Below are 18,728 nucleotides of genomic sequence, written 5' to 3'. Positions count from 1 at the left end.
GAATGAACTTCCTTGTGCGGTGTTTGCGGGACGATACGACATGGGTACCTTCAAAAAAAGCGCGTACACCTTCCTTGAAGGCCGGCAACGCTCCTGTGATTCCATTGGTGTTGCAAGAGATTGTGGGTGGAGGTGATCACTTAACAACAGGTGACCCGTACGCTCGTTTGTCCTCCTATTCCATAAAAAAAAAATTATGTTATATTCTATGGGGGTAAACACGACTAATTAATACCACCCCACAAGATGGACCGATGATCTGGTTAAGGTCACCGAGATAGGTTGGATGAGAGCAGGGCAGGATCGATCACTGTGGAGATCTTTGGGGGAAACCTTTGCCTAGTAAAGGACGTTCTGCTGAAGTAACAACAACATCCAATTTTGTCTGCAGTAACAACAAGTAGTGATAGCGTGGGTGATGCGCTGCAAGTGTGTCACACGGCAGCCAAGGAGCTGCGGGCGAATACCAGCGAGCTGAGCATGAGACTGGCCAGGCTTGAGCTGGACCAGCAGGAGTTGTCTAAGAAACTGGAGCAGGCGACTGCTGAGCTGGCCTCTGTGTCGGACCAGCTCTCCGCTGCGCCGAAACTAGCTGACACGCCGCGTCGTATCGCCGAGCTACAGAGGACTGTCGCAGACTTTGGATCACAGGTACGATCCTTATTGTCTCGTTAACATCTTGACTGTTGCTTCTCACTATATTCTTGATAATGCAATGTATATACATGCAGATAATTGAATTTGCTAGAAACTGTTATAACCATAATGTTAACACCAGGAACAGACATTAGGTTAAGTCGATCAAGAAAGTTTTTTGTGGGGCGATGTATATGCTTTTACAACAAGATCCCAGAAAATGTTCAAAACAAAAGTATTACGATATTCAAAAGAATTCTAACTGGCCAGTTGTTAATATTTTTAGTGTTACCCACGTATTAAGTGTTTGTTCTGTCACAGTTACTATAAAAATAAAATTAAAGTAAAATTAAATTAAATGGCCGACCTTATTGGCCGTCTATTATCAAATGACCTGACACCTACTGGTGTTTCATAAGCATAAGGCAGAATGTTGGAAATTAATTTTTTGGTACTTTTTATACAAGTAGTAAGTAATGGCTTTTGCATGCAGATTATGCGAGTTTCTTAAAATTAGATTCGCCGAGGATATACTGCCATGTATATAACCCGGCATCTTTATTGCCGCGGTTTTTAGAACACTTCCCAAAAAAATTGGTCATGAATATTCGCCTATATCTTTTCCATCCAGTATCTTTTTTTTTGTTATATAAGAGGGGGAAAACAGGCAAGAGGCTCAAGGTATGGGGAGGGGTGAGGCAACCGCCCGGATAATCATATATCTGCAATAACAGGTGTCAAGATATGCGTTGCCGGCCTTTAAGGTCCCTAAGTCGTATCGGTTCGGGAATACAGCTGCAGGTAATTGATTCTACAAAGATCTTTAGGTATTGTAAGCAATGGGACCGGTCTGTGCTCAAGGACTTGAGAACAGGACTGGGGACTATAAACAATAAGACAAAAACATGTAGTTTATATAACCTTGGTGGAATTAATGTGTTCAACTTGAGAGTTAATAAATATTTACCTTTTATTTACGTATACGAGTTAAAGGACAAGGTCATGCAAGATGCTTCTTGGTGTGTGTGATTGATACCTTACCGATGGGATGGAATATTTCGATTGGTATACTTTGCAGGTTGTGTATGGGGGTTTGTAGCATATCTAACTCTCTATTATTTCAGGACCTTCGTTTTGATTAATACTAAATAACTGGACGACCGAGTCTTGCTCGGATTTTTAAGAATGTACAAAATTTTAACAAAAAAAAAACTAATAGCACATCTGCATTCGAACCGGGGTCTGCTTCTTTCCGGATCACCCAATGTCCCACCTGTGCTATTATAGTCTTGTATTTTTATTTTGCGAAATTTATCATTGTATTCTAATATTATTGTAGCTGTTTCTCATCAAAACACGGATAAAACTACATTTTTTACAATTGAAACCTCGATCGAGATCGATTTCTCGCCCCCGAAACTACCTGTATGTTAAATTTCATTAAAAACGTCAATAAAAGAAGACAGAGTGAGAATTAGCAATGCTTTAAGTTAGCAGACTATTATGAGTAACGGGGTTAGTATTTTGTGTTTTTCTTAATAATAATGACCTCAATCCATTTTTGTGTTAATTTATATTAAGATTATCTTCGTAGATATGTAATATATCATAGTTCTTATTTGACTTAATTTAGTTAATTGAATAGCATGCCATTTTCGCCTATAATTGAGGCATCACTTACCATATGAATGTTATTGTTTTTGTATTATACTGTGTTTATATTAGTGTATACCTTGTTGAACGAAACGATTTATCACCTGTTTATTATCTAAAAGGTGGTAAAATTAATTTATTATTTAATTTAATCTTATTACCTCGGAGCGGTGTTGAGTTTATTTCAACATTTACCGTTCTCTTGATATCTGTTTCACGGGAAATAAATTATGCTATAACTGACGTACTTTCTCACACATTTTCTAGCTCCATACTGACGTAGACTGCACTATAAATGCCTGGGTATATTTTATTAGAATTTTCATACTTAAACATACATTTTGATCCAGACGGATTCAAATCCAGAACCCCTAGCTTAGCTCCCTAGTAGGGAGGGCCAAAGTAAGACAAAAGTTAAAACTTTATGAACATATGGAGTATATGCCTGGAAATATAATAGTTTTCTTTCAATAAAATCATGGAAGTAGTTTTGAAGTTACGTTAATTATCGTTTCTACATGGATATTGAAATTTCATGCGGCGCGAATTGACCGCGTGATGTCATAACATCGCGCGCCGCTATGAGTGAGTGTAATGTAGGACTATCATAACTTTTTTTTATTAAAATAAGCGACGAGACGAGCATGACGTTCAGCTGATGGTAATTGAAACGCCCTGCCAATTACAATGCAGTGCCACTCAGGATTCTTGAAAAACCCAAAAATTCTGAGCAGCACTACAATTGCGCTCGTCACCTTGAGACGTACGATGTTAAGTCTTATTTGCCCAGTAATTTCACTAGCTGTGGCGCTTCTCAGACCGAAACTCAGTTATGCTTACACATTACTGCTTCACGGCAGAAAAAGGTGCCGTTGTGGTACCCATAATCTAGCCGGCATCCTGTGCAAAGGAGCTGGTAAACTCCACTCCCAGTGGTCAGCGATGTAAATATTTCGAAAACTATATGTTGTGTCCATAATATTTTTTCCTATTTTGATTCAAGTAGAGTTAAAAGCCAAAATTTGATGATAAGTGTTAATTTATTTAAGCTTACTTTACTAAATTTCTATTTTACAAATTAATTCTTTAAATTATATACTTGTAATTGCCTGTTACAGAGTTTAACAGTTTAATTGATATGTTTTCGTGCTCCCTTTTTACCTATAAAACTAATCTTAAAAAATATTGAGTTTAATTTTTTTTCTACATTCTAGGTTTACAATTATATAAGTAGCTTACTTTTACCAAGTTTTACTTACCTTTGCTGCAATTTACTTTTATTGTAAATTGTACGTGCACTTTTGCACCTTAGCAGATGTCGCTTTTATTTTTAACATCTATGTTCTCAGTGAGACTTGGAACGTGAGACAATTGTAATTATTTTAGTTATAATTTGAATGTGTATTTAATCTTTTGTATCTGTTTTTGTCTCCAAATGAGTAAATACTTAAATTCATTTATAATTAAACTAGTAGCGAAACCCGGCGTTGGTCGGGTTAAATTACATCGCATGTTTAATTATTATTATCAGTTGCACGCATTTTGGAACTTCCTAGATAATTTCTGGAAATTTTTAGAATTTTCTAGACCGTTTCGCATCAATTTCACCAATTTTGCACATTTTGGAACTTTCTAGATCATTCCAGAAAGTCTTAGAACTTTCGAGATCATTCCAGAAGGCATCAGAACTTTCTAGATTGATTACATTATTTGCACACATTCTGGTAAATTCTAGATCATTCCCGAGAATTCAGAATTTTACATAAGTTTACATTAGTTAGAGAAGGACACATGTATATAATTTCACATTTTTGCCACCCACAATCACCCACTTCCACCCATCCCGACCAAACTCCCATATGCACACTAGGGGACCGAGGGGTATTTGCCATCCTAACGGGAATTTGTTCGACGTTGCGGATGAAAGAGAAAACCGTGGACATACGTACGAACATTAGCATTTTATATAATATATTAAGATAATAACTGTTCAACTATTATGGTTATTATATAAAAAAAGAAGTAGAGGTCCTGAATAATATTATATGCTTATGATACATAATTATTATATAAGTATGTGTATAGTGTGTATGAATGTGTGTGATGTTTTGTTTACAAAACCCCAAACTTTCGTATTTGTGTGCGGATTGCCAAGAGGGCCTAAAACAAGTGCCTGCTCTGCGTAAACTTGTATCGGAGTTAAAGGAGCAAGTGATGGAATTAAAAGAAAATCAGTCGTCTTCTTTAAATATTGATGCAATCATTCAGGAAATGGTTGAGCGTGAGAACCGAAGCTGCAATGTGATAATGTTTGGTATCGAGGAAGCGAGCTCAGGTGGTAAAGAGGAAGCTAAAAATCATGACAAATCTGGAGTTTTGGAAGCACTCGCTCAAGTCCCGCTCCAATCCTCGGAGCTCATAACAACCATTCGTCTTGGGAAGCCCACTGCTAACAAACCCAGGCCAATCAAAGTCATACTCCGCAACAAACACAATGCTGTTAAAATCTTGAAGAATAAAAATAAACTGCCTTCATCAACCTCTGTTAAATCAGACATGACACCCTATCAAAGGGATCAGTTAAAAAAACTGAGATTAGAGCTTGCAGAAAGAACTAATAATGGGGAAAAAGATCTCACAATTAAGTACATAAACAAACAACCCAAAATTATAAAAAGTACAAAAAACTACCCACAGTAAACTCTCCAATAACAAACCTCAAAATTTTATATACAAACCTGGCATCATTAACGGCTAAATTTGATCTTTTTTCATTGGAAATCAAAACTTTGAATCCAACAATTATACTAGTAACCGAAACACACCTGCACACTGGAATAAGTGACAGCTTAATAAATCTACCTAACTACACACTCTTTCGTCTAGATAGGAAAAATAAAAAAGGTGGTGGAGTAGCAATTTATACTCTCCATACACTAAATAATCAACCCTTGATTGCTAAGCCCAATATAATGTTGCATGAGGATTCAGTGGAAGCATTATGGCTTGATATTCAGTACCAAAATTTTAACCTCTTACTAGCTTGTGTATACAGATCCACTCACTACAACATGGAAAAATCTGATGAATGTCTTTTCAACAATATTAAAAAAGCTGCAAATTCAAACTCAAACCTGTTGATAATTGGTGATTTTAACTTGCCAGACATAAAGTGGCCTATTGAAAAAACCTCAGGCTATAATAAATTACACGAAAATTTTATTGATCTTATAATTGATAATAATCTTTCACAAATGGTAAATCAAAATACCAGGAAACGGAACAAGCAAGAATCTCTTCTGGATCTTATTATTTGCAATGATGAGTCCCTCATTAGTGAAATCAATTATCACCCTCCAATAGGAAAAAGTGATCATGTGATTCTGTTGGCTGAGATACAACTGGTGGGTCAAGTTATAAAAGAATTCACGTCCAATAAACGAGCTTTCAAATATGGTGATTATGATGCAATTAATAAATACTTGCTCACATCTGATATTCCAGAAAATGACTCTATAGATAATACATGGAGGATGTTCAAAGAAAATATCTCTATTACTATTGATAAGTTTATACCAAAAATAAAAAATCGTAAAGGTTACAGTAAAACCAAACCATGGATTACTAAGGAGATATGTATATTAACGGACAGGAAAAAGAAGCAATGGAATATATATTTACTTGACCGAGATAATGAATCTTATAAAAAATATCGTGCCATAAATAATAAAATAGTACAGTTAACACGTCAAAATAGGATCAATTTTGAATCAAACATTGCTGATAGTGGAGAAAAAGCCTTTTATGCATATGTCAGAAAACAAATATCAACAAGAGTTGACATACCGCCAGCTCTTATGAATCCAAAAACATTTGAAATCACAACAAAGTCAGTAGAGGTAGCTGAAATATTTGCTGATCAATTTGAACACGCATATGTGTGTGAGCGACCTGGGAAATTACCAGATGTGAACATAGAGAGAGTACAGGCATCATTAGAAAACATTGTATTTACACCAGAGAAAGTTCTAAAGGCTTTAAAAACTTTTGATGAATCGACAGCTAGTGGTCCGGATAATATTCCTGCTATTATGCTCCAACAATGCAGCGCCATCATTAACCAAGTAACCTTAATAATGGATCTGTCTTTTGCAATGGGAAGACTCCCAACAGACTGGAAAGAAGCAGTGGTTACGCCTATTTTCAAAAAAGGAAATAAGTTAAATGCTGAAAACTACAGACCAATCAGCTTGACGTGCATATTGTGTAAAGCTATGGAGAAAATCATAGTTGACAGCTTAAGAGAATTCATAACAAGAGAAAATATAATTATTCGAGAACAACATGGTTTTACACAGAAGCGATCAACTGTCACGAACCTTCTCAGCTGTCTTAGACAGTGGATATTAAATTGGGACAAACATCAACCAACTGATATTATCTATCTGGATTACGAGAAAGCGTTTGACAGAGTTCCAATTAGTCGGCTACTTCATAAATTAGAACACCTTGGCATACGTGGTAAACTGCTAGTCTGGATTAGTGACTTCCTAAATGATCGAAAATTTCGCGTGAGGGTTGGGAATGAAATGTCAAGTAATCGTCCTGTTCGCAGCGGTGTACCACAAGGCTCTGTACTGGGACCAATATTATTCACATTATTCTTAACTGACTTGCAAAATGTTATAAGTCTCCCATTTTCATTATTCGCGGATGACACCAAGTTCTTTGGGAACCCTATACATCAACAGGGTGATATACAACAAAATTTAAAAGCTATTGAACACTGGACAAAGGAATGGTTACTTTCACTGAATGTCAACAAAACCACTGTTCTACATATTGGAAAAAATAATCCCCGAGTATCATATTGGTTAGACAATAAGCAACTAAAAGCGGTTGATACACAAAAAGACCTAGGAGTGATCTTAAGCAATGATCTCAAATGGGAAGCACACATTGTGGCTACTGTGAAGAAAGCCAACTCAATCCTGTACCTAATCAGAAAAGCATTCTTCAACATCACCAAGAAAACATTTCTAAAAATCTATAAAACTTATATCAGACCATTACTGGAGTATTCATTTCAGGTCTGGAATCCATATTTTGTTAAGGATATAGAATTGTTGGAAAGGGTACAGAGGCGAGCCACTAAGTTGCCTAGGGAACTGAAAAATCTTACGTATGAACAAAGACTTACACAGCTTGGACTCAGCACCCTCAAAAGCAGACGAGAAAGAGGCGATCTAATTGAAACATACAAAATACTAAATAATTATTATAATGTCCCAAATTTTGAGAGCATGTTTCCAAGGAAGAGCAATCCTAGACTAAGGGGACATGATATGAAGCTAGAATATCAATTAGCATCATCAAATCCATTGAAACACTTTCTGACCAACAGAGTCGTTCATATATGGAATAGATTGCCCAAGGATGTGGTTAAATCAAAATCTGTTAATCAGTTTAAGAATAGACTGGACAAACATTTGGATAGATATGGCAAATGATATAGACGCATCAGCGAAAGCTGCTTAGTCTATTATAAATAATAATAATAATAATAATAATAATGTAATTATATGGGTGAGTATGCTAGTGTGTATGTGAGAGTGTTGTGAGTAGTGTTCAGTTTAATAAGCATCGTTCTTAACCTGGACATGTGCTCGATCACTGAGTTAATAAATTTATTAAATTCAAATTCAAATATTTTTATTCAAAATAGGATTTATAATCACTTATTGAACGTCAAAATCTACCACCCATTCAAAAGAGACTGCCTCAGACCTGAGAAGAATGGGCGCAAGAAACTCAGCGGGCTTTTTTTTTTATATAAAATATGGATTACAATGTAATATCGTACAATAAACATTAATAATTAAAGAGCCTGAGGGTGTTCGCTTTAATCCCAGTCCGTGGTGTCATTAAGAAAATCGTTTATGCTATAATAACCTTTCCCACACAAACGTTTTTTAACAATTCTTTTAAATTTCGTAACACATTTGTTTTGTACATTTTTTGGGATCATGTTGTAGAAGCATATACATCGCCCAACAAAAGACTTACTAACTCGACCCAACCGAGTAGTAGGCATAACAAGTTTATGTTTGTTCCTCGTGTTATCATTATGAATGTCACAGTTTCTAGAAAATTAGCAATTAGTAAATTAAAGTAAAGTTATGGACAGTTTGACGGACAGATGGCTGTTGGGGCAGTAAAGTCCGCGAATGGCGACAACCATTATGGCGACATCCATACCGGACGACGCAGTACAGGTAGGCTCCCCCCAAGATGGACCGACGATCTGGTCAAGATCGCCGGAATACGTTGGATGAGGGCAGCGCAGGGGCTGGACTGATCGTCGTGGCAATCTTTGGGGGAGGCCTTTGTTAAATTAAAAATAGGATGTTAAAAATAGGAAAGGACACCCACTCAGCATTTTTTGGATTTGAAATAAGGATCACCCCAATTCCAACACTGATTTTCAGTGTTTGTTTTTTTTTCAACACTTTTGTTTTTCTCTAATAGAAGAGATTTCATGTAAATATTTCATAAAATTACATATAAGTTTTCCATCCTATGTAGATCAGATATTCCTTCTTGTTTCAGATAAAAGGCTTTGACAGCTCGCTAGAGTCTGCGCATAAGCAGGCGTTGACAGCGGCCACCGGTCTTGAAGAGTTGCGGAACAGTCTCGCCCACCTGGAGGAGAAGACGAACGACACCATAGCGAACATCACGGAGAGTTCTAGAAGAACGGATCAGATTCAGACACAGCTGACAGCTATCAGTGACAAACTCGCGGGCCGAGTCGATGAGCTGCAGACGAAAATAGCCGATATGACGGTAATATATGTACTGACACTGACGTCTAATATGTCATGGTGACGTTTATTAGACTATAAAGAGTCAATACTCCGAGTTAAAAGAATAGCTTCAATTACAATTGAAAAAGATATCAAAATTCTATATAAATGATATGTCGCATCACAGGCCAAAACAATCTCCTAGCTGCCATTAAATAAACAATACAAGATAGCTTGTATAGCTGAAATATCTATAGTTTCAAAGTTAGAATGTTTGAGATATTTAAATTAATATAAGTACACCTGAGGGCATGGTATTGTAACGGACAGGACGTATCACATCGAGTCTGGCGAACGTCTTGATGTCATTAATAAACATTACAGCAGTGGAGTCACGTATTATGCCAATTCACCATTGCCTAGCCTATAGGATAGGGTACATCAAATCGAAATCTTTTATTAATATGTATATGTCGAAATATGACACTTATGGTTGTCGATTTTGCCCTGTGCTTCCCCGGGGCGTAAAAAGAATAGGGGAGTCCCAAGCCCAAGGGCTCAGGTAAGAGATGACGAAAGGCTTTATAGAAGTGGGAGAGTGAAGCTGCCGTCTTATGACGTCGGCTCAATCGGGCCAGACTCGTTCGGGTTACCGGTGTGAAGTAGTGGCCTAGTGCCGCTATGTTTCGCATAGGTTAGTGTCGAAGACCGGACCCCTCCCACCAGAATATGACAGCGGTCCTTAAAGAGATTTTACCCCAGGAGGGAAAAGGCTCTACTAGAGTCGGAGAATCCCTCCCTGAGCATTCTCGACCGTCGTTTTCTGGGGAGGGGACAGAACCACGCATTTCCGAGGACAAACGAGGCAGCAATACCACAGCACCCCGCTCCACGCTTAATGTGGACTATTGCAAAATCAGGGGAATCCACTCAATTTAAACGCCGTCCACCACCACCTTGAGACGGCGCAGCCGGCCTTGTGTTTCCTTACGGAGACGCAGATATCTCGTCCTAGCGAAACATCATATTTAACGGATCCCGGGTACAAAATTTTGCACAATTTTTTGCCTCATGCCAGGGTATGGGTTTACGTTCGGGAGCACCTGTCTAATCTCTAGCTCGTAGATTTGAAGGACCGTGTCCGCATCTATGCGTGTGTACAGATACATAGTAAATGCATTGTATAATCACGGACTAGTAAAAAAATAAGGACTCCGTGTCACCTTACATAACAGTGTAGCACCAAAACAAACCGATTAACGTGTAAATATCAATGTATTACGTGGGGCTATCCCCACGCACACACTTACACTACTACAGGCCGATAGGCGGCCATTATGAGAATTGTAATTGTCTGTGACAGATAAAAATGCCGTCGTGCGTTGTGAAAAAGTGTATAAACTTTACTATATAAGTATTTGTGGCCATATATGATTATTAAAGGCAGAAAAAATTGTGTAACTAGTATCCCCCGTAACCGCACACACACTAGCATAACGGTGCTTCACTTGCTAATATCACGGCGCGGAGTCCTTCTTTTTTTACTCGTCCGTGTGTATAATAAGAAATAGAAAGATGAATTAAAACGTAATTTTTAAACTCTTTTAACTATCATTCGTGTACAATAAATTCTATAACTGCGTCGATATCTATAGATGAATTGGTCATGTCCTTTAGAATTTAGTAGTCATGATTATAAAATAAAAGCAGTATGTATCTATTATTAACACCTATATTTTTAATTCATACTCTAAGTTTAGATTGACATTATAGAAATATCTTCAGCTAGATGTAGGAACAACTGCGCAATATTATCTCTCAACGTCTGTATGTTTTTTTCCAGAAAACGACTGTTACGGCTGCGTCCACCGCTCTTCCCGTCATTACCGCTTCATCCACCACCAGTTCCACGAGCACAACGACAACACAAGGTACGTGCTTCCCTTTATTCAAAATATCCGGACGAGCGACTAATAGTATATCCGGAATTGAACCGGGGCCGGGGTCTACTTTCCGGATCATCCAAAGTCCCATCTGAGCTATTATAGTCTTGTATATAGTGGCGAAATTTACGTTTATATTCTAATGTTATTGTAGCTGTTTCTCATTAAAATACGGATAAAACTACATTAATTTTTAAATAAAAACCTAGTTAGATCGATTTCTCGCCCCCGAAACTACCTGTATACTAAATTTGATTAAAATCGTTGGAGCCGTTTCCGAGATTCAGAATAATATGATAAAAGATAACACAGTCTAATATCTACCGTTTAAAACACACTGCGAACGTGGGCAGCATCTGTAATGAGCACCCCTCACGACGCGCCATCACTGATTTCCACCACGTCGTCGCTTTCTTATCAAATATCAGCCGGAAGAGTCTACAAATATCAAAGGCCTTCCCCAAAGATCTCTACAATGAGCGCTGCCCTCATTCAACGAATTCCGACGATCTTGACTAGATCATTGGTCAATCTTGGGGGGGCCTACCAACACTGTGTCTTCCGGTACGTGGTCGCCTCGAACTTTATTGCCCGAACGGCCATCTATCCGTCAAACTGTGTGTCGGTGACTTTTTTCAAAGCTTTTTGATGAATTTTGAAAAATTCGGGAAGTTATTGGATTTGTTTTTCAAAAATCGGCTTTTCATCAGATCTCGACGTTTTTAAGGGAGCTTGACATGACTGTTCCCTCGATTGTGTCCGTACGTCTGCATGTATGTGTCAAGTAAATTAAACTGTAAGAGTTGTATAGTACACTAGCTGACCCAGCAAACGTTGTATTGTCGATATTAAAATCGCGATACATAAGTAACTGTTGATCGTAGATGGGTGAAAATTTTAAGTTGTATGTACTTTTTAATGCTGACTAATAATCAAACAAATTTAAAAAAAATTTCAAAAAAATTAAAAACAAAAATTTGCGGAACACACTTAACATTTAGGGGGATGAAAAATAGATGTTGTCCGATTCTCAGACCTACCCAATATGCACTCATAATTTCATGAGAATCGGTCAAGCCGTTTCGAAAGAGTTCAAAGTTTAACACCATGACACGAGAATTTTATATATTAGATCCTGTAGATGATGACACCTGAGGGTTGAACAAGACACAAAAATTTACGAACCACGCGTCACTCGAACGGTTGTCTCAGTTGGTAAGATTACCAAGTTACTCATGTGGTAAGAGCTATTAGCAAATAGTTTTAATGAATCATTTATTACTCCAGGTCCAGTGAAGCCCAGTGTTCTGGCGATGAAGGAGCCAGTGGCCAGCTAGATCCGGCCGGTGGTCTGCTCACGAACTTGTCTCAAGGTATAAGTTGCGTCCACTTGACTCAGACTATTGAAAGTGTTAATTAGTTTGTAAAATGAGAGCTGATCTATTTATAAATCATTCAGTGATGCTAAAATATCAATGGTTATTTAAACTATTAAACATATTGAAGTTTCGAAGGCAAAACTCGCGTTCTTTTTAAAAAGTAATTCATTTCAGTTCTTTATTGGATTATCGTTAAAAATGCCGTATTGATGAAATTCAATGAAAATATTTATATCACAGTTTCGGAGATCGCAGTCATTAATGTTCCTATTATTCAAAATGAAGTGATATAACATGGCCAAAACACTAGTTAACTATACAGTTGTATAGGGTAGTTAAAACATAAATTTATTTCTAGCACAATAACTTAAAAAATGCACTATTATTAAAGCATTGCTACTACAGAACCCTTCATGGGCGAGTCCGACACGCGCTTGGCCGCTTCTTATTTTTATTATTATCAGCTCTCATTAGATTGCAGTAGAGAGATCCCTCCAAGTATGAAAAAATTTAGTTAAGGAATGTATTTTGAGCACAATTGGATGATGTACATACACATTGACATCGACACAGAGAATGGATCGTATGACACCTGTATGATAGTAGCACAAAATGTAAGCAGAGACAAAGTCACTGTGTGGCCATTTCCCGCGTATTTTATAAATCAGCCTCATATATAAGATGAAAATGACTTTTGAGACACAATCCCGCGAAAACTGAATGTATCGATCGGGATGTGACGTTGACGATCCGACGCGGAGTTTTCTGTTGATGATTATTAGCTTATTATTATTATTATTATTGTTGGATTCCTCTCATTTATTACCGCCATTATTTTTTTTTTGTATAAATTTTTAGCACACTAGTAGGTAGATATAGGATGGCAAGTGGCTTAAGTTATGGAACGAGAAGGAAAAGAGAGAACCAATAGGAAATTGATATGCCCATAACACAAATAGAGCTTGCAATAGAAGCTTGGCTGCAGAAGAAGGTGCCGTTGTGGTTCTATCTATCCAGTATCGTATGCAAACAATCCGTCATCGTTGATGTAATCCAGAGATCTTAGAATCATGTGAGCTCTTGGCTTTAAGATCCCTAATCCAAATACTAGAGAGATACAAAAAAAAATATTTGAAAACTTTTGACATTCATAAGTGTCATCTCCTTGATCAACATAAATAAAGTGATTTTGATTTGATTTGATTTGACAAGTACCCAATGGTCGCAAATTCACCTTATATATCTCTTCTCCTTTTCCTTCCCTTTTTTTCTCACAATTCATTCTCTATCTACGGTAGTACCAATTCATGTGGCAATTGGTGTTATTTTGATTGATTTTTATTAAATATTTGCTCTGAAACAGTAAGCGTATTCATTTTTTGTGTTTTTAATAAACGCGATTTAAAGTTATTCCAAATTTAAAACTTTTTTGTCTTTATCTTACCTTTGTCACTACAGCATTACAATGACAGCGAGAAGTAATTTTAAACTTGGAGTAACTTTATTATTCATAATATATTAAACGCAATTATCAAAAAGACAGATTGCGGTGTATCGTTTGTTAAGATGTACAAGGCATCGAACCGTTTTCAATCGCGATCTAAACTAATTTTCTGGCGGAACTGGTTTCTCTTTGTTTGCGCAATAACACGAGTTTTATAGGCGTTTTAAATGTTTAAACAGTATGAAAGTAAAGCACATTTTGGTTTATTTTAAGAATATGGTTAAATTATATGTTTTTAAACTGTAACATCAATGTAATTATTATGACGGCTACCGCAGTACAAATGCAACAAAAAGACCCAAAAGTATGGACGTCGTCAGTAGTGTGTGTCGTTATATAGGGAATCAAAGACCAAAATGAATTAGGCGCCAAGTGGACAGATTGATGTACTATTAGTGTCAAGTGTCAATGTGTCAAGAGGTTCTCGCCGTCTCCGCAGTTCCGCCGCGACCACGTTTCATGCAATTGGATCGAAATATCGGCATCAAATTAATAGAATATAATATGCCGTGAGTACCCGCCATAATAATTACAAGGATTTAATTATGGTTAGTTGTGTATGTGATGATATACAGGGTGGCCGAGAAGTTGACGTCTCATGGTGATGAGTAGCCGAATCACCCCTATGTATGTTCTACGATTTTTCGTAGTTTAGGAGATAATAATTTTTTCCCCCTTTTATCCGCTTTTTTCACCTAATTGTGGTTTAGGACTTATTTCTAATTTTTTTTGAATACTTTTAGTTAATTTTATTGTTGATAATTATTAACTACAGTTGCAATAACCACATAAGAAACTATATTAGAATGCTGAACTAGTTTAGAATTGAGTCGTAAGTTCAAGAGCTCCAGCTAAATTCATTAAAATTTTCAAGGTATCAAAAATAAAATAAAATAGGGAGCCTATGGCTTCTATTTTTAAAAACTTCCCAGAACATTGGCCAATAAAATGAGTCAAATTCAAATTTTAGCTTTGGACGTCAACTTCTCGGCCACCCAGTACATATTATATTATCTACACTACTTGTGTGTATTGTTATAGATTTAAAAATTGGATTGATAGTTTTGAATGCTTTTTATATTTCTGTAAACGCAATATTTACCTTTCCGAGATTAATTAACTCCTCTTCATAGGCATAGTTCAATCCATGTATTTTGTCAGTTTTAATATTGTATTATCTCCATTAAGTTTTTAATAAGTATAATAATTTCTTTGGCATCGAATTAGATCTCAAGTTTAAATGCTTCTTAATAACATGCTTGATGGCCAAATTGTATAAACTTATTAGTTATAATATGCTAGTCTTATTTGCAATGAAATGTGACATTTATTTAGAGAAAATCACGGACTAGTAAAAAAATAAGGACTCCGTGTCACCTTACATAACAGTGTAGCACTAAAACAAGCCGATTAACGTGTAAATACATAGCCCCACGCACACACTTACAATACAACAGGCCGATAGGCGGCCATTATGAGAATTGTCATCGTCTGTGACAGATCAGTTTGTGTCTCAATAAAATATTTTAAAAATGCCGTCGTGCGTTGTGTAAAAATGTAAAAACGATACTATATAAGTATTTGTGGCCATATATGATTATTTAAGTGAGAAAAAATTGTGTAACTAGTATCCCTCGTAACCGCACACACTCTAGCATAACGGTGCTTCACATGCTAATATCACGGCACGGAGTCCTCCTTTTTTACTCGTCCGTGGAGAAAAATGTTTTTTGGAAAATAATGCAAGTATATTTTTTACTATTATAATATGACTTGTTTCGCAACCATATTATAGTAAAATAGATCTTTTAAGCTAAATTATTCATGCACGTTATTTGTGACCGGTCGTATTAAAATTTAAATTACTGCAGTGGTTATAGAAATCTAAATAAGTATGTAATAAGTGTGTAAATTTCTTCTTGTCGCTTATTTATAACATTGCTACGTATACAAATAAATTTTGGAAAAAATTTCGACTCGAAACCACGAATTCTCGCGTTCCGTGTGAGTGCTCTCCCAACTGAGCTAACCGTTCGAGTAACGTATCGTCATAAAATCTTGTATGCTTTGTTCAACTCTCAGGTTGTGGCTTCATCTACAGGATCTACTTTACAGTTGATAACCTGCTCAACCCCAATATATGCATATTAGGAAATTGAGTTGAGATGTCGCTCTTGCAAATCTAAAAAAATTGTTATGTTTTTAAAGTGATAATTCTCACTTCTGACTCGAACCCACGACCGTGGGACGTGGACGTGGGCTCGAGTCCCGCATCGTTCATAAAATATTAATTTTAAATTTTATTTGATATTTTAATCCCAGAAATGAGGGTAATCGCTTTAAAAACATAACAAATTGTTTAGATATTGTATGCTTGCAACGTGGATATTGAGAGACTTTGACAATTGTGGGCAGAATAACGACAATACTATTGTGATAGTGAAATGTTACCGCTATTTCTTAAATACAGCAGTTTAGGTTGAATGTCATGTTATGATTGGTATAGCTGCAGGTCCAGGAAGACTTCCGATTAATACTAAATCAATACTTTTCTTTGGTATTTTATATCATCCGTGAGGCGACATGACAACTACCTACTTATTTAGATTACTATGGCAGTGATCAATGACGCTCTATACACATAAAAGGACATACCATTCGCAGTCCGATATCGGAATAGCAAAAGTGTGCTTAAAGACAATGTAAGCACACTTTTTAGTCGTGTGTCGACTTTCACTGCCCGTATCAAATCTGAACTGAAAATGATTTACATTGCTGTTTATTTTCGAAGAATGTTTTAAACAACTGTAGCAAATGCGGCAATGTATTGATATAGCAGTCGAAACTGTCGTGTAATTTGTGGCATGTACCATATTTCGGCTTTTTTTTTTATGACGTGATTTGTCTGTATGTATAGAACGTCAGTGATACAAAATTCGGTCGTGCAGTAGAAATAATTTAGGGCAATGACTCGTTTCATTCGTTAATTAAATAATTTATCTTTAAATCAAGCCCCAGATTCATCACAATAAACTACAACAAAGCAAATAACACCTTTGTCGTTTAACTGTTAAGGTCCATAATTACGTGCACCATTCGCGGGTCCCAGTGTCGAGATGTGATGTATTGCAATAACAGTAATTTTAGTGATTGTGTCACTTGTAAATAGAATTTATTTATATCTAGTTTGTAGATTAAGGTGATCCACTTCGTTGTTGGTTGTGGGTCTTGTGTGTATATACTGTGTGTACGGGTGGGTGTGTGCGGTTTTTTAACTGGCAGACTTCTATTTACTTAGATAAGAGAGAAAATTATATATTAACTGAACATATTTCGCGTATTAATTAATCTGAATTGCAAGTTAGTTTGAATTATGTTATGTAATTGTGGGAGGTTCCTTTGCACAGGATGCCGGCTAGATTATGGGTACCACAACGGCGCCTATTTCTGCTGTCAAGCAGTAATATACAAACATTACTGTGTTTCGGCCTGAAGGGCGCCGTAACTAGTGAAATTACTGGGCAAATGAGACTTAACATCTCATGTCTCAAGATGGCGAGCGCAATTGTAGTAACGCTCAGAATTATTGGGTTTTTCAAGAATCCTGAGCTACATTGTAATGGGCAGGGCGTATCAATTACCATCAGGTTCACGTCCAGTTCGTCCCGTCCCTTTATTTTCATAAAAAAATACTAAAATGATTAAATATGAAAATATATACATTTCTCTTTGGACTCGTTGCGGATCCACGCAGACAAAAAGCTAGTATATTTGTATAATAAGGCAGAAAACCCAATTTAAATTATAATGTTTTTAATTAAGTAATTCTTCTTCTAAAAATGAAGCAATAAATATACTTATAATTATAGAGATATAATATATTATAGAGAAACACACATGAAGCCCGTATTCTCAGTGATATACGCTGTTTAATGTTAATAAATTATTGTTAATATATCAATAACTATTATAAAATTTTGTTTTATTACCATTTGACGGAGTGCTACCTACCCAAATGCATTGATACAGTAAACAACTATACCGATAACGCTCAAAAATTGGCTGAAGCTGTGTGATCGTTCAGTTGTGTTTTGACCGCGCTTTGAATACGACGCCATGCAATGACAGTGTTCAGTGGAAAAATGTCCAAATAACAGCATATTCAAACTTGAAAAGGATGGTGGTTGCGCCAGCGAATTAAAGTAGACTGGAATTATAAAAGAGGTATTCAGGTAAACAGAGCAGGAATCATTAGAGTAAAGAGAATAGCTGGTACTCACCTCTTCTGCGAGATCCTGGGTTCTTCTATATTCGCCTGAGCGTGCTGGCGAACCACAATATATATTTCGCGGGACACTTAAGGAAGAAATCACTACGATCTCACGGCGGCAAATTTACAGGAATACTAGGATTTCCTGGATTTATAATTAATTGTTGCGGTGCTCAACCTGCGCGTGCGGTTACTTGATGGAATGTGTGTTACGTCATACGACCATGTCGCAGCTCCCGGTTTATTCTCAACTTGTACCGGTAAGTTATTAGGATGAAGGTGTAAGGGGTTAGAGAAAGGGTTGATTATTTGGACAACTGGCGTTACCAGATGGAATTTCAGTTAACAAAATTATGTAACTTGATGTCTTAAATAATTTTACTAAATAATTAAATTTCCATTGGTAAAACAAAATACACCGCCAACCAAATGTGTAAACGTGTAATGTAGACGGATGTCTCTATCGCACATTTCGCACCACCATCAATGAGCATCTCATGAACGTATACAACATACAGACTTTGAACATAACTAAAA

General features: G+C 36.6%; 1 protein-coding gene across 2 annotated transcripts in view; it reads left to right on the top strand.

Annotated features, from left to right (window-relative positions):
• The window catches only part of LOC126972188 (uncharacterized), a 46,870-nt gene extending 28,974 nt beyond the window's left edge, over window positions 1-17,896 (top strand). For both annotated transcript variants that reach the window (XM_050818816.1, XM_050818817.1), the window contains exons 3-6: window positions 392-651; window positions 8,899-9,135; window positions 10,939-11,026; window positions 12,326-17,896. In XM_050818816.1, coding sequence (XP_050674773.1) covers window positions 392-651; window positions 8,899-9,135; window positions 10,939-11,026; window positions 12,326-12,375 — 635 coding nt within the window. In that variant the 3' untranslated portion in view covers window positions 12,376-17,896. The remainder of the gene's footprint in view (window positions 1-391; window positions 652-8,898; window positions 9,136-10,938; window positions 11,027-12,325) is intronic.
• Window positions 17,897-18,728: the final 832 nt, after the last annotated feature.

The sequence above is a fragment of the Leptidea sinapis genome, chromosome 25 (genome assembly GCF_905404315.1).
Source record: "Leptidea sinapis chromosome 25, ilLepSina1.1, whole genome shotgun sequence".
Lineage (NCBI taxonomy): Eukaryota > Metazoa > Arthropoda > Insecta > Lepidoptera > Pieridae > Leptidea > Leptidea sinapis.
This window is presented reverse-complemented; position numbering and strand designations above follow the sequence as displayed.